Source organism: Furipterus horrens, unplaced genomic scaffold (genome assembly GCF_987537825.1).
Source record: "Furipterus horrens unplaced genomic scaffold, mFurHor1.1.pri manual_scaffold_11, whole genome shotgun sequence".
Classification (NCBI taxonomy): domain Eukaryota; kingdom Metazoa; phylum Chordata; class Mammalia; order Chiroptera; family Furipteridae; genus Furipterus; species Furipterus horrens.
In genome coordinates, this window is record NW_028327181.1 from 84,075,970 (window position 1) to 84,092,395 (window position 16,426).

Sequence of the window (16,426 nt, forward strand, 5' to 3'; positions counted from 1 at the left end):
CAAGGGGATTACCAAGATTTAAAATGAAAAGCTATAGTCCTGAGCCCTGACTATTGGATGTGTTTCTCAGAGGCAAGCTCTTTTAATTCTTTTAACTTTCTTTTACTTATCTATTTAAAAATTTTAAAAGCAGATAACATACTTATGAGTTTTCAGTTATTCAGGATTAATCTGTTGACTTTGAATTGATGGTTTAGGTATTTTATTCCTAATACTGCCAATACCCACCACTTGGACACTGGCATACTTGTATACACTCCTTTCCCTTCTTTCTTTCCTTATCTTGTCAGTATAGTTGTTAATAAGATTTGGTAAAAACAATACCTATTGTTTATATTATTATGGTTATTTAAATATTACTTATAGCTGAGCAATATAGCGTATTAGGATTCCATTCCATTTCTTCCGCAACTTTCTGTTTTCCCCAATTTTAATGATCATCTCTTTTTTTTCACTTAAATATCTTTTAGGGGTTGGTAAATTACCACCAAACAGGGCAAATGTAGCCTGCCCCCTTTTGTAAATAATTATTCTGTGACACAGCCATGTTCACTCATTAATGGCTTGTTTTATGCCTGCTTTCACACTACAGAAAAGCTGTATAGTGGTGATAGACAGGTGACTCACAAAGCCTGCAATATTTAGCTGAAAATATTTATTCCCTAGCTCTTTACAGATCAGGTTTGCTGACTCCTGATATATGTACCTGTTGATAGATAATTCACCCCTAGACCATCTGTCAGAAGTGTAAGTCTTCCCTCCTTACCTTTAAGGGGTTTGTGTAATCTATTAGGTTTTCTTTTTCCTCTCTCTTTCCTGTTAGCATCCCTATTGAGCCCTTCATTCTTGAGTTCCAGTTTGGACTGGTAGTTCTTTAGGTCTGTGTCACAGCAGTCATCTTGAAAATGACCTTTGCTTGTCTGTGTTGGATTCCTTATCTCCTAGCTCTTATATTTCCTTTTTTTGTTTTAGTGTTTTGGTAGTGGCCATCCGCCAGTAGTTTCCTGAGAATGGGGTACATGAGAAGTAATATTTTTGGATCCTGAATGTTTGAATTACCTCCTTTCCTGCTCTTAAGACTTCTGGGCACTAAAATACTGATTGGAAGTACTATGTATTGAGTAGCCATGAAGTTGCAGGCTTTAGTAGGGTGATTGGTCAGAGACTTGGCTATTTTTATTGGGTGCCTGTTGCCTGACAGACTGTCTTCCCTTATTCCCACCACTTTAAATTAATCAGCTTTCCCAGAGGAGTCCTTCAGTATCCTGACTAGAGAGAGTAAACTTTGTTGTCAATGTTTAGGGAGCCTATTAGGCAAAGGGTACTGTACCTGTATACTTAATATTGGGGATTACTTGTATAGGACTTAGATTTGCACTTAATCTGTATTTTAAATGCACCCACCTCAGCTGTATTCAATATCTCTGGGTGCGTGAGTCCCCCTGTTTCATCTACTTTATAGAGTGAGCACCTCTTAAGGTTTCCACGGATTTGGAACAATGTAAAGAGCCTGTCTACAGGATGGCGAAGTGGATCCCGGAGCCTTATTTATTTGAACTTTCCTTTTGTTTTTAGTTATGCCATACATCTCCCTTCAGAGATACTCTAGTATCTTCAACTTCTGGGCCTTTCTGGGATTCTGTGGTTTGATTCAGTTTATATCTTAGCTTCATTCCCTTAGTCTTTATCTATTAAGTCAGTTACTATTTTTGCCTTTGCTGGCTAGCTCCCGAAATTTTGGGGCCACCTCTTGTCTTCTGCTGTCACTTCTACCATTTCCTTTGTCTTCCCTCTTACCCTTTACTCTCTGTATGGAGGGGGGTTTCACAGAGAAGTAGAGGTAAGTGAATACATTCAATCAGATACTGAAGGTATCTTTATTTTTTTATGAAAGAAACTCTTAATAGGCTGTTGTTAATAGAAAATACAACTTTTTATATTGGAGAATTCTGTGAATCCAATAGATTTCTGCTTATTTAGCCATGTATTTGAGCAATCGTGTTTTCCATGGGCAGATTCCTTTAAAGGGGGAGTTAAATTGAAATTGCATTTCTTAGTGGGTTGGTACCAGAAATATAGTATATGCTCTTTTGAATTACTCTTGAAGCATAGTTGTACGAAACTGACTTTATCCAGAAAGATAAATGCTGGACCTCAAATCTGTTTTCCAAGAAACTTCCCTGCCACATCCCCTCCCTTTAGAAGAGCAAGTAGAAAAATATCAAGCAGCTAAGTCTCAACTTTTAATTATGATTTGGGACTGCTTACTTTTCCATTGAATTCAATGAATTGATATTGGGAAGGTGGTAGATCAAGATTGGATTGTAAATTAATGCATTTTTAGGCCATTATGAAGCTAAACCATTAAGGAGCATCATATATACTGTTTTTGTTTACTGTTCAATTGTATAAAGACTCTAAAAGAACAGTTGTCAAGGAGGAAAATTTGTACTGTGAAACTGGTTTGTTTGAACAAAGGGGAAAATAAGATGATAAATATTATTTTCTTCTTCCTCCTTTTTCTCCCCTTAAATATTGACTTTTATCTTCTAATCATAATCTGGACTTCCATGTAGATAATGTCTGGTTAACTGTAACAGTTTTCAGAGGCTGAGAGGAAATAGAACTAAATCTAGTGGTACAGCTATGTTAGCTGGAAAGAACTCCTAAACTACCAGGGCAATTAAACATGGAACAAACTTAACAAGAAATTTAAAAGAATTACTAATCTTCAGATATTTAGTTAAAAGAATAACCAGTTTGTTGTTGTTGTTGTCATTGTTTTTTTCGTCTTGAACGGTTCAGGTGTTTTCCTATACTGTAGTCACTATGTTTGCTAGTGAAACCACAGGTAAATGGACTGTAATAAGTACCAGTAACTTACTGTAGGTTTTAAATAGTCCTTAGTGCAAGATGTTACAAACTTGTGATGTTCAGGCACATTTGAATAAGATTATTTTGAAAAGAACTTCATTGTTTGTGTTCAGTTAAGCTTTTTGTCATATTGAATTAAATCTAGTATAGCTTGTTAACAGTTAAATTTGTATATTTAGTAAGAGTTTTATAAATGCTTGTAGGAAGTTACACAAGATAGAGAGATATTAGAAGAAAATTTTAAGACAGCTGGTCCGATATCTTACAGTATGTATTGACATAGGAGGCCTGCTAAGTGGCAGTGAGATAGTATAGGAATATAATGTTAATAAGGAACATATTTGATTTCAATATATACTTTAATTATACCCCATTCCCTCAACTAAAGATGTACCGTATAATTATATTTTTTCTTTATTTTTATAATATATTTTATTGATTATGCTATTACAGTTGTCCCAATTTTCCCTCCTTTGCCCCCCTCCACCCCATACTTCCCATTCTCTCTGGCACCCTCCCCCCCTTAGTTAATGTCCATGGGTCATGCGTATAAGTTCCTTGGATACTCCATTTCCTATACTGTTCTTAACATCCCCTGTCTGTTCTGTAACTACCTATTTGTACTGCTTAATCCCTGCACCTTTTGTCCCATCCTACCCTTTCCCCATCCCAACTGATAACCCTTTCTATGATCTCCATATCTATGATTCTGTTTCTGTTCTGCTTGTTTGCTCAGTTTCTTTTAGATTCAGTTGTTGATAGTTGTGAATTTATTGCCATTTTAATGTTCATAGTTTTGGTTTTCTTCTTTTTCTTAAATAATTCCCTTTAACATTTCATATAATAATGACTTGGTGATGATGAACTCCTTTAGCTTCACCTTGTCTGGGAAACACTTTATCTGCCCTTCCAGTCTAAATGATAGCTTTGCTGGGTAGAGGAATCTAGGCTGTAGGTCCTTGCTTTTCATCGCTTTGAATACTTCTAGCAAGTCCCTTCTAGACTGCAAAGTTTCTTTTGAGAAATCAGCTGACAGACAATCTATGGGAACTCCTTTGTAGGTAATGCTCTGCTTTTCTTGCTGATTTAAGATTCTCTCTTTATCTTGAAACTTTGGCATTTTATTTATGATGTGTCTTGGTGTGGTCCTCTTTGAGTCCAACTTGTTTGGGACTCTCTGTGCTTCCTGACTTTTATTTCTATTTCATTCACGAAATTTGGGAAGTCTTTATTTTTTCAAATAGATTTCCAGTTTCTTGCTCTTCCTCTTCTCCTTCTGGCACCCATATGATTTGAATATTGGTACATTTGAAGTTGTCCCAGAGGCTCCTTAGCCTATCCTCATTTTTTAATTCTTTTTTTCTTCTTGCTTTTCTGACTGAATGTTTTTTTATTCCTTATATTCCAAATCATTGATTTTATTCTTGGCTTCACCCACTCCACTATTAGTAAACTGTAAGTTTTTCTTTATTTCACTTAGTGTAATGTTCATTTCTACCTGGGTCTTTCTTATGCTTTTGAAGTATGCAATTTCCTTGAGCATCCTAATAACCAGTGTTTTTAACTCTTTGACTCTGATACATTGCTTATCTCCATTTTGTTTAGTTCTTTTTCTGAAGTTTTGTTCTGTTCTTTCATTTGGGTCATACTTTTTTTGTCTCCTCATTTGGCAGCCTCCCTATGTGTGTTTCTATGTATCAGGTAGAGCTGCTTTGACTCCCTGTCTTAGTAGTGTGGCCTATTTCAGAAAAGTGCACTGGTAAGTTGGATTGGGTGGAGCCTTAGGTAATTGCTAGGGCAGGGCAACCTGTGTGAACCAGGTTGATGGACTCTTCTGCTCTGTGGTTTTCTGTAGGGGAGGGGTTAGAAAGGGGACAATGCCATTGCCTGGCCTCTGGAGTTGTATCCAGGATGAAGCTGTTTCCTGGCACTCGCCCTGATGCCAGACACTTCATTTTCTCCCCATATGCCACTGGTGCCTTTCCAGCTGCAGCCCTGGTGCTGGAGCCCAGAGGGAGTGAGTCTGGGTAAGTTCTAAGTATGTGCTGGGCCCTTTCAAGAGGAGAAACCTGATAATCCTGCAGTTTCTTCCGCTTCCCTAACCGCCACTGGTTTTTACAGCCAGAAGTTATTGGGATTTACCTTCCTGGCACTGGAACCCTGGGCTGGGTGGTCTGATGTAGGGCTGGGATCCCTCATTCCCAAGGTGTCCCTCCTGGATTTTTATCCACCACGTGTGTGTGTGGAACCGCCCCTTTTGTGTCTGGTAGCGTCTCCACCCCTCCTACCGTCCAGTTGAATATGACTTCTTTAATTCCTTGGTTGTCGGATTTCCATACAGTTTGATTTTCTGACAGTCTGGGTGACATTTATTTTGTAGTCTAGTTGTAATTTTTGCTGTGGTTGTGTGAGGAGGAGAGCCATGTTTACCTACGCCTCCATCTTGACTGGCTAATTAATTACTATGGGAAAAAAATATATTGCTGAGTTGATAAATCTACTTGGAGATTTTTACTCTACTATGTAAGATAGTTATATTTAATCTCAATTTTAAAAGGCAAGATAGGATGCACACACACATGCACACACAGGATAGGATAAGTAAATCCTTGCTGAATACATGACAAAAATGTGATAGCATCAGATATCTGGTCCTGTATGTTCTAAGCCCTTATTTTGGGTCCTGGAATTAAAGGTTAAGTATTAGCAAAGAACCCGGTCCATGGAGATATTTTTGGTCTTGTGCAGTGAAGCAAGTAAAGAAGTTCACAGGAAGGAGTATCCCTAAGCATTTGTATGGAATTAATTGTAAACTAGAATATTAGGGCAGAATAAGGAAATGTAATCTTTTTTTCCTTTAAAAGAAGTTCTAAAACTATACTGTTCAGTGTAGTAGCTACCAGCCTCTTGTTGCTATTGAAATTTCAATTACATAATTGAAAAAATAAAATTAAAATTAAAATTCATTTTCTTAGTTGCCCAAGCCACATTTCAAGTGCTCCTATGTCTGGTATTCAGTAGTATAGATGTAGAATATTTCTGTCATTGCAGAAAGTTCTTTTGGGTGATGTTCTTACACCAGAGTCTTGACACTTATAATTAACACAATATTTTGAGAGCTTCACTAAAGAGGTTGGTTGAGATCGAAATTGTGTTTGTTTTTAAGGCAATACATGAAAGAATATACCTAAATTCACCCATAAAGCTATGTTTATCTTTCACCACACTTGTGGCTTTTCCAATATTTTATTTAAATAAAAGCACTGTAAGATTTAAATCTCCTCTGGAGATACATTAGCTATTTGATATAGCTTTGTGGTGTTCTTTGGTTGGGTTTCTGAATACCTCTGAAAATGTGAACTTATAAGGGAAATTAAGAGGTATCACTGTTATGTTTTTTAAGGACTTATTTCCCCTCTTTTTGTCTTCTAAGGAAGTACTGACCAACAGAAATGTAATGTAACATATATAATTTTAAGTCTTTTAGTAGATACATTAAAAAAGTTTTTAAAAGTGAGGTTAATTTTAACAATTTTACCTAGTATATTTAAAATATCATTTCTGCATGTAATGAAATGTGTAAAAGATAGTAGAGATGTTTTGCTTTTTTTTTTTTAATAAGTCTGAAATATAGTTATATTCTGTACTTAGAGTACATCTGAATTTGGACTGGCTATATGTCATGTGCTTAATAGTTGTGTCTGTATACTGGCTATTGCATTAATAGGACAATTCTAGGACTTTAAGACCAGCTGAGCTTGGGTAGTGTTTATTGATAAAAGATATCTCCTATCTGGTCTGCAAAGCCTCTTGGAAATATATGCTAAATTGTGAGTGTGGAGAAACCTCCACTTTATGTCAAGGTACCCATTGGTTGCCAGGTAGAGCATAGTTACTGTCTTCTTTCCTCCCTGCAGCCTGTCTGTGCTGGTCTGTCATCAGGATTACTATGCATTTTATTTCTGAAATATTAAGTGATGATATAATAGTACTTATGACCCATGAAATTCTCTACGATGCCTGAGTCATTAGGATTAGAATGGTCAGTGTTTCACATTCTTATGCTTTCCAGAAACATTTATGAGAAAAATTTAGTGCTAAGGAAGACTTCTTTCTCCTCTCTTTTCCTCCCAGTTAAGCTTTTCTTACTATCATTTCTTATTATGATTCATATTACAGATTTTTTTTTTTTCTGAAGGGGAGAAGGGAGTGAGAAACCTTTGCCTAAGCAGAACTAAGCAGCATTTGAAATTAGTACTATCTCAGTTCTCACAGTGACCCCGTAGTACTCCAGTTTTACGGTTGTTAAACCTGAAGCACAGAGAGGTTAAGTAACTTGTCCAAGGTCATAAAGCTTGCAAGTCTTGGAGCTGGGTTATGGGGTATGAAATTTATGAGACAGATTGTGGACCCTGTAGACCACTATAACTTATGTACTTACGTTATTTTTTAAAATCATCACCTGAAGACATATTTCCGTTGTTTTTGAGAAAGAGAGAAAGGTAGGTGGAGAGGCGGAGAGAAACAGAGAAACGAAGGGAGAGAGACAGACAGACATCCATGTGAGGGAGAAACATCAATTGGTTGCCTCCTGTATGCGCCCCAACTAGGGATGGAACCCGCAATCCAGCCATGCGCCCTGACCAGGAATTGAACTGGCAACCCTTCAACTCATGGAACAATGTTCCAAAGAGCTGAGAGCCCTGTGGCCAGGGCTGTTCCTATATCTTTTTAAAATGATAGGAAATAATAAACCAGAATACTTAAAAATTACTTATATTGGGGAAATACAAGATTTTTAAAGAGTATTTGCAGAGCACTTGAAGTAGTAAACCAGAATAATATGTTGTTGCTTTCTAAGAATTCTTCACTGTATAAGGGTAGTAATGTGTTTACTAAGTGAGCAGAAGTATATACAAAATTCACTGATGTTTTATCTCCTGAATTTTAAAATGGACCCTTTCTTCGAGGGCATATGTTAAGAATACCAGATACTGCCCTGGCTGGTGTGGCTCAGTGGATTGAGTGCCGGACTATGAACTGGAAGGTTGCTGGTTTGATTCCCAGTCTCGGGGCTCATGCCAGTGTTGTGGGCCAGATCTCCACTTGGGGGTGGGCCAGAGGCAACCAGTCGATGTTTCTCTCGCACATTGACGTTTCTCTCCCTCTCTCCCTCCTTCCCCCCTCTCTAAAAAAAATATTTTTAAATATATACCAGGTATTTAAATTGTACTTGTAAATTTAAGAAATTTAAAAAATTATTGTGAGGACTACAGAAGTAATAGTTTAATGCGGTAGTTCCCAAACTTGTCTGGGTGTAGAATTGCCTTGAGAGATTGAAAATTACTGGTGCTTGTGTTTTAACCTGAGAGTGTGGCCTTCGGAATTTTTAAAGGATCTCCACATAATTCTAATGAAAGACAGGTTTGGAAACTATTGAATTAATGGAATAATCTAGGAATTAGAATGAGTTTCTTTTTTTTTTTTTTTTTAATGGTGGCAAAATATACACCACCAAATTTACCATTTTATCCACGTTTCATTGTCCAGCTCAGTGGCATTAACTACTTGCCCACCGTTGTGCAGCCATCACCACTATCTGCAAAACTTCATCATCTCTAACTGAAAATCTGCCATTGAACAGTAACTTTATCTTCCCCTCCTCCCAGTCCCTGTAACTACCATGCTACTTTATATCTCTGACTGTCCCAGGTATCGTATATAAGTGGACTCATACAATATTTGTGTCTGGCTTATTTCACTTAGTATAATACCCTGAAGGTTTGCACGCATCTTGTAGTGTGCACCACAGTTTTATTCCTTTATATGGCATAATAACATTCTATTATATTTTTATACCACATTTTGTTTATTGATTCATCTGGTAGTGGACATTTGGGTTGTTACTACTTTTTGTCTATTTTGAATAATGCTGCTATAAATATTGCTGTTCAAGTCCTTGCTTTCAGTTCTTTGGGGATATACCCAAAGTGGAATTGGTGGATCATATAGTAACTTTATGTTAGGTTTTTTTCTTTTTAAGAACTCACCAGACTTTCTCTTTCATAGTGGCGTCACCATCTTGCATTCCCATCAGCAATGCCAGGAGGGTTCCAATTTCTCCACATCCTCCTCTTCTTTCCTTTTCCTTTTTCCTCTTTTCCCTTTCCCCTCATCTCCTCCTCCTCCTCCTCCTCCTTTCTATCTTTAATGGGTATGAAGTAGTATCTTATTGTAGTTTTGCTTTGCATTTCCTTAATGATTAATGATGTTGAGCATTTTTCCTTGTGCTTGATGGCCATTAGTACAATTCTTCGGATAAATGTCTGTCCTTTGCCCGTTTTTAATTGGCCTTTAAGATGACTAGGGCTCTAAGCCAACATTCCCTTTACTAGTTTTATGATCTTAAGCCATCTAATTTCTTTGTGCCTTGAATTCTTTACCAGCAAAATAGGATTTCTTTTTCTGTTCCCACCTAACAAATGCTAAAAATAGATTAGATATGGCTCCTTCTGAAGCACATTTAACTTTATAGAACAGCTAGCTTTAATCTGTAAGTGTGTTTTCATTTTCTGTCTTAGAAATAAAGAATCTTTCTTAATTTCAGTACTTACGATATCTCTCCTTGAAAGAAGAGCTACTCTGAATTTCGTATGGCACTATTACCTACCATTTTTTTGTTCTATGAAATTTTCTGACTAGACTGTTGCCCTTAATATAAGAATTTCAGAAATTTTATTCCATATTTAGGATGTTTGGTTTTTTCTGCAAGGTCGTGCACAAACTTGGGTTATTTTAAACCATTCTTGTACAGGGGTGGAAAAAGTAGGTTTGTAGTTGTTCATGTGGAAAATACAATAATCAATAAATAATACAAGAATAAACTGCTCTTTGCGTACTCACAACTGTATACCTGCTTTTGCCAACCCTTACCTGGGAATATGCTAGCAGTATATGAGGGGATGTTTTACTTTCACCATAGATAACTGGAATTGAGAGCTGCTGGCGGGTACAGGGCAATGCAGATAAACAGAGGTGAGGATTGTTTGAGCAATATGCCTGTTGGAATATTGGGTTTTTACAAAGACCCCTTGGAGACTAATGGATTGTTCTACAGCAAAGCCAAATTGTCTTTTCTAATTTAAAAGTTATTGAGATGGTCAAATGCTCATTGGACTTATGGAAAGACAATATTCAGCCTTTATTTTTACGGGCCATAATTTTTGTATATGTCAGATTACATTTATTTTTCTAAATAATACTTATTAGAATTTAAGTAATGTACTTCTTTTTAACATTTCCCAGATTATAATAATCTGTTCAGGAAAATTTTTAGTCACATTATGTACTTTTTATGTGATAGCAAAAATCCACTTTGAGTATTGTTTTTTATTCTCATTTAATATTTTATGTATGAAATGAAACACATAATTGAAAGCTGTATTTTTAAGAACTATACTTCACTGATTAAAAGAACAGTAAATGCGAGGATATAAAATTCAGGTCTCCTAGCCTTTGTCTTTTAAAGATAAAGAGCATCAGACTGTTTTAGGTTGTTGCTTATACTTGCAAATGTTGTTGGAAGTATTTGCAATTCAGATTTTTAAATCTGCTGTTCAGTTACTGAGTAAGCACACGGCATTCATAATCATTTGTACAGCATACTTACTTGATCTCTAAGACTAATCAAATTACAATTTCTCTACGTAGTAGATTATTCTTGCTTGAGTCACTTCCTTAAATGTTTTCCTTGACATAAGTAGTTTTAGTTAGTACACCCCCCTTTCAACACTTAAATTTTATCTTCTCTACTAAGAAATATTTGTCTTCTTAAGTTTCCTGAAAAACCTTAAAAAGCTTGTAATGTTAAAAAATATATAGTTATTCTAACCAATTTAATATAAAATTTTCTTATTTTTTTAAAGCATTTTTTCTCTTAACTTTAAATTCTATGCCCTTTTTTATTGTTTAGAGAAAAAAAATGCCTTGAAAATTTATTTCTGCCTCTTTTGTGTCAATACATTTAATGGGCATATCCCTCTCAGAAGCGAAACGTTAGTGGTTCACTAAAATAAAAATACTATTCAGAAATTATATTGTGTATTCTTCCCTTCCTTTCTCCCTTCCACCCACCCTCCTCCCTCCGTTTCCCTCTCTTCCCCTCCTCTCCTTTCCCCTCCCCTCCCCTCCCCTCCCCTCACACCCAAGGATTTTTTAAATTGATTTTGGGGGTGGGGGGTAGGAAAACATCAGTGTGAGAGAGACACATCGTTGGGTTGCCTCCCCAGTGCACTCCAACCGGGGATCGAACCCACAGCCTTTTGTTGTATGGGATGACGCTCACAACCAGCTGAGCCACCCTTCCAGGACATACTGTGTATTTATATGGTCTATAACTCAACCTTAATTATAGAAAAATTGTGTCAAAAGGGGATACTGGAAAGAAAAGCACTAATATGGCTACATGTGCCTTCCAACATACAGTAACAGAACTAGTTATACATGTGTTTGTTTACATTGGACACCTTCTATGGAAAAGAATGTATGTGGAGACATAGGGGTAAGTTTTAAAAATCCCGGTGTCTCAATTAGTTTCAAGAATCATGTTCATAATCTTAACACAGGATTTTAAGAGTCACACTCTTGATTTGGTCGTTTTTTTCCTTGAGGCTTTGTTCATAGGCACACCATCACTTTGTTGCAAAACACTTTATTTTCTAGCCCTGGGCTGTCTGTATTCTTTCTAAATTATGCTTGCAAACCAGCAAGTTCTTTTCTGAGGTCTTTTCTTTTAGTACTCTATCAAGTATGGCTGCTGTCAAGCAAATTATATTTTGACTTTATCTGTTCCCCCAACTCTGTAAATTTATCAGGCACATCTTCTGCCTTCCAGATTATTTTAGGCAACATTGCTATGAAGTATTTCTTTGTTACATAAAATGGGTTTGCCATTTTCTTAGCCCCCATAATAATTTTCTCACCATTTTTCAGTGTCTTTATGTACCTTGCTACCAGTGATCTGGTCCCAAAGCCAATGCCAATTTCTGTATCAGCTATTGCTATGTAACAAACCACCCCCAAAACATAGGGGCTTAAAACATCAGTTATGTATTGTTATTAATCTGCAGGTCAAACAGATTAGCCAGTCTAGTTTACACTATAAACTATAGGTTCAGTAGAGGTGCACTCCATGATCCTCATCCACCTTAGACCATTGAGCTAGCCAGGGCTGCTTTTATGGTGATGAAAGAAGCACTGGAGGACAAGCTGGATTGCATAAACGCATTTCAAGCTTCTGCTTGGCCAGAGGTCACAAAGCAGTCTGAGTCAAGGGTTGGGGAAGTATAATTCACTTCTAATGGGAAGAGCTACGAAATCACACCAAAGACCCTGGGTAAAGAGAGGGCTGAGCAAAGCATAATACAGCCCTGGCCGGTGTGGCTTGATTGGAGCATTGTCCTGTGTACCAAAAGGTGGTGGGTTTGATCCCTGCTCAGGGCACATGCGGGAGGAAACTGATCGATGTTTCTCTTTCCCATTGGATGTTTCCCTCCCTCTCTAAAAGCAATGAAAAAATGTGCTTGGGTGAGGATTAAAAAAAATTTTTTTTAAACATAATACAAAGCTACAGTAATAAAAGAGGTGTGGTACTGACATGAAGACAGATAGTAAACCAATGGAACAGAATGAAGTTTAGAACTTTTTTTCATGTAGTGTTCAAATGATCTTTGACAAGGGTGCCAGGACCCTTCAATGGGAAAAGGGGTTGATATATAGAATTCATAAATTTTTTAAAAATTTAAAAGGTAATATGATTTAAGCAGCACAGAATGGTATTATAAAAATTTAAGGTTGCTCTTAATCACTCTAGTCCCATTCCCTGGAAGTAACCAGGTTTTGTTTTTAAAATTTTTAAATTTATGCTTCTGGTAGTTACTGCCATAATTCCAGAAAGCTTTACTCTAGACCTTGATTAATCAATTATAGACACTACATCCTAATCTTTACCATAGAAGATAGGATTTTTTTTTTTTAGCTATATTGGTTTTAGATACATTATTTCCAGCTTTTCTTTTTACCTTGAATGATAAGCTTAAATTTCATTTTCTTGTTCTGTCAACTTCAGACCTTACTTGTTGGCTCCCTAATACAAGGTAGGGCAAAAGTATGTTTATAGTTGTGAGGACGTGAAACAGTTTATTCTTGTATTATTAATTATTGTATTTTCCATACGAACAGCTGTAATCCAGTTTTTGCCCCACTCTGTGTATATTCAGTGAAGACATTCTCAGCTCTGCATTACTCTTTCCCTCTTTTCTACCTTCTGTTTTCCCACTTGTTAGTTTTAGTATTACTTTTACTATACCGTAGTTTTAGTTTAATATGCCCTTGCCTTATCCAGAAATATCAAGAGGGCTTATAGATACATCCAACAGGTATTGAGCTCATTGTTATATTTTAAATAACTGGTTAAGTTGCATTATTAAGATAAATGTGTGGAGAAGGGATAAGAAAAGCAGATTCTTCTTAGTGTACAATATTTTCTTCTGGGCCACTTGATCTTTCTGCATTCTTTTACTTGAGAACTATTATTTTTCTAGCTGTATACCAGGCCGTATCTAAATTGTATAAGATTGTCTCTTTTGTATGTAGCTTTGATTCTAGGATGCCTTCAATTGTGAGAGCCATCATTGCTTTAAAATAACTTCATTGGGGCTGGGGGAAGGACAGTACATTTAATGCTTGATTGTTTGCATGCAACCGAATTTCAGAAATAATAAAATGAGGAAATTTATTAGTACTTTTTTATAGAGAGGAGAAATGAACAAAATAAATATTAGGTTACCCTTAATTCTGTTGCATACCTAGACTTTTTTCACCAAAGAAACTTTTCTCTAAAAAAATTGAGACTGTATATTTTGGTAGCCTACCCTTTCCATTAAACCCCGTCCCCACCTTTACTTATTTTGGTGGCTATATTATAATTATGTGTTTGTGACCTAACTTATTTAACTGGTTTCTCTATTTGCTGTTTTTCTACTATAAGTAGTGCTGTAAAGAACATTTCTTATAGCTAAATCTTTGCTCATATCTGTGATACTTTTTTTTCCTTCAGATGATGAAGTAGAATTTCTGGGTTAAAGAGATTGTGCATAGTTGTGGTATAACTTCATATTAAAGGAAAGCAAATTAATATTTTTTGGCATTATATCACTAAAATACAACTTTTTTTTCTTTATTAGTGAACACTTGTCCTGCTCTTTCACCTTTTTCTTGCATGGAGACAGCAATGTTTGTACAAGTGTGGAAATTAACCAACATCAACCTGTGTACCTTCTTAGTGAAGAGCATATCACCCTTGCTCAACAGTCTAATAGCCCATTTCAAGGTAGATTATTTTCTTTTTCTTTTTTTAAGATTTTATTTATTTTTAGAAAGAGAGGAAGAGAGAGAGAGAGAGAGAGAGAGAGAGAGAGAGAGAGAGAGAGAGAGAGAGAGAAACATCAATGTGGGGTTGCCTCTTGCACATCCCCAACTGGGGACCCAGCCTATAACCCAGGCTTGTGTCCTGACTGGGAATCGAACCAGTGACTTCCTGGTTCATAGGCCGGTGCTCAATCTACTGAGCCACACCAGCCAGAACCAAGGTAGATTATTTTGATGGCTTAGGTATTTGATCCTTTATTGTTGTTTCAAGAAAATTATTTTTCTTAAAGAGTATTTCACTGTATTTATTGATATTGTAAGTTTACGAGAGGTACATCGTCTCTTTACAAGATGAGTTGGTTATCTGTCAGTACCTACGTCAATAAAGAAAATTCTTATTGAAGTTGGTAATTTGACATTTAGGGATTAATGAGATTTAGCCTAATGATGATTCTGATGTAGTTTACGTTTTTCTTCCCTATTAGAGTACTAAGTCAATGAAATAAGTTTTGTAATACTGATACTATTTTTAAAATTCTTGTACTTGAATGGCAGTGTATTTTAAAGAATATTTTTTTAAAAAAGCAACTAGCAGACATATGTGTTTATGTTTTCCTGGTCATCTTGCTTGTCAGGTTACATAAGTTATTTTCAAAATTTAACACAGTGACTTTGGTATAATTTATTTGGAGGAAATACTTTATAAGATTGTTGATTTGTTTTTAAGGACTGTCTAAGCTTAGTTTGGTTTTTGAAAAATGTATGTACCATTACATAGTAACTATTTAGATTTATATATTCACATTGTTATTCCTGTTAATTGCTTTTCCTTAGCGAAGTCAGGATAAGTTGTAGGATATACAAATATTTGCAGTTCATTGTGAAATTCTGTCCATCTGAGGTTTTGGGGTAGACAAATTGTAAGTTTTTGTAATAAACTCAGTGTTGTACTTATCTTCACAATTATGAAGTACAATAAATTTATTTTCTCAGAAATGATCATTATGGCTTTCTTTTAACTTTTTTAGAATTGCATAATTACTTGCCACACTGTTCAATGTGATCTTATTTGGAGTTAACAGTCTTTAGTTACTTACTTGATTCTGTTTTGGGTTTCTAGTTATCTTAAGCCCATTCGGACTAAATGGCACCCTCACAGGACAGGCATTCAAGATGTCCGATTCAGCTACAAAAAAATTAATTGGTGAATGGAAACAGTTCTATCCTATCTCATCTTGTTTGAAGGAGATGTCCGAAGAAAAACAGGAAGATATGGATTGGGAAGATGACTCTTTAGCTGCAGTAGAAGTTCTTGTTGGTACGGATTCTGAGTATTAATCCTAAGGGGAAAATATGTGACTGCATGTATTAGATTTTGCTGAGTAATAAGTAACTGTAATACCTTAGTGGCTTTCAACACTAAACATTTATTTCTTCCTTATTTCATGCTCACACTACTAAAGGGCTGCTGCTTGCTTGTGGTTTGGCTCCTTGTATTTTCTTATACTGCAGCCTAGGTTCAAAGAGTACCCAGTATCTGGGACATGCTGTTCTTATAAGAACAGAGGAATAACAGGGACTCAGTCTAACCATGTAAGTGTAATTTAAAGCTTCTACAAGGTTACATCTACTCACATTCCATTAGGCAAAACTAGTCACATGGTCAAGCCAAAGTCATCGGGGCAGGGAAATACAGTCTGCTTAAAGGAAAGCATGCTAAAGGTTGGAAGAAAATAATTGTGAATGAATATTTGGAGGCTGAAAAGTTGACAAACTATGTTATGCAATATTTAAAATTTGGTTATGCTGTCACTTCTGATAATTTAAAAGGCAGAATATAATATATAGTTAAAGAACTTGGGTATTTCATCTGTCCTGCCCAGGTCATCTCTGTTCAGACTGGCTGTATTCTAAATGTCTTTTCCTTCAGGGACTTACGTTAACATGGTAAACTGTATTTGGGACCTGCTAATCTCAAGGCAGAGGACAGAAATAAGAGGGGCTGTGCTGATTCTGCAATCACATTTAAATTAAAGCTCCAATTGGGATGTGACATATATCACATGCATTTACATTCCAGAGCAAGTTACAAAGCCAAACCTAACAATGTGATGAAGATATATAC

At 36.1% G+C, this 16,426-nt stretch overlaps 1 protein-coding gene across 1 annotated transcript in view; it reads left to right on the top strand.

The window, feature by feature from the left end:
* MED13 (mediator complex subunit 13) overlaps window positions 1–16,426 on the top strand; it is a 94,158-nt gene that overhangs the window by 12,633 nt on the left and 65,099 nt on the right. The window contains exons 4-5 of the mRNA XM_090257652.1: window positions 14,118–14,263; window positions 15,422–15,619. Coding sequence (XP_090113778.1) covers window positions 14,118–14,263; window positions 15,422–15,619 — 344 coding nt within the window. The remainder of the gene's footprint in view (window positions 1–14,117; window positions 14,264–15,421; window positions 15,620–16,426) is intronic.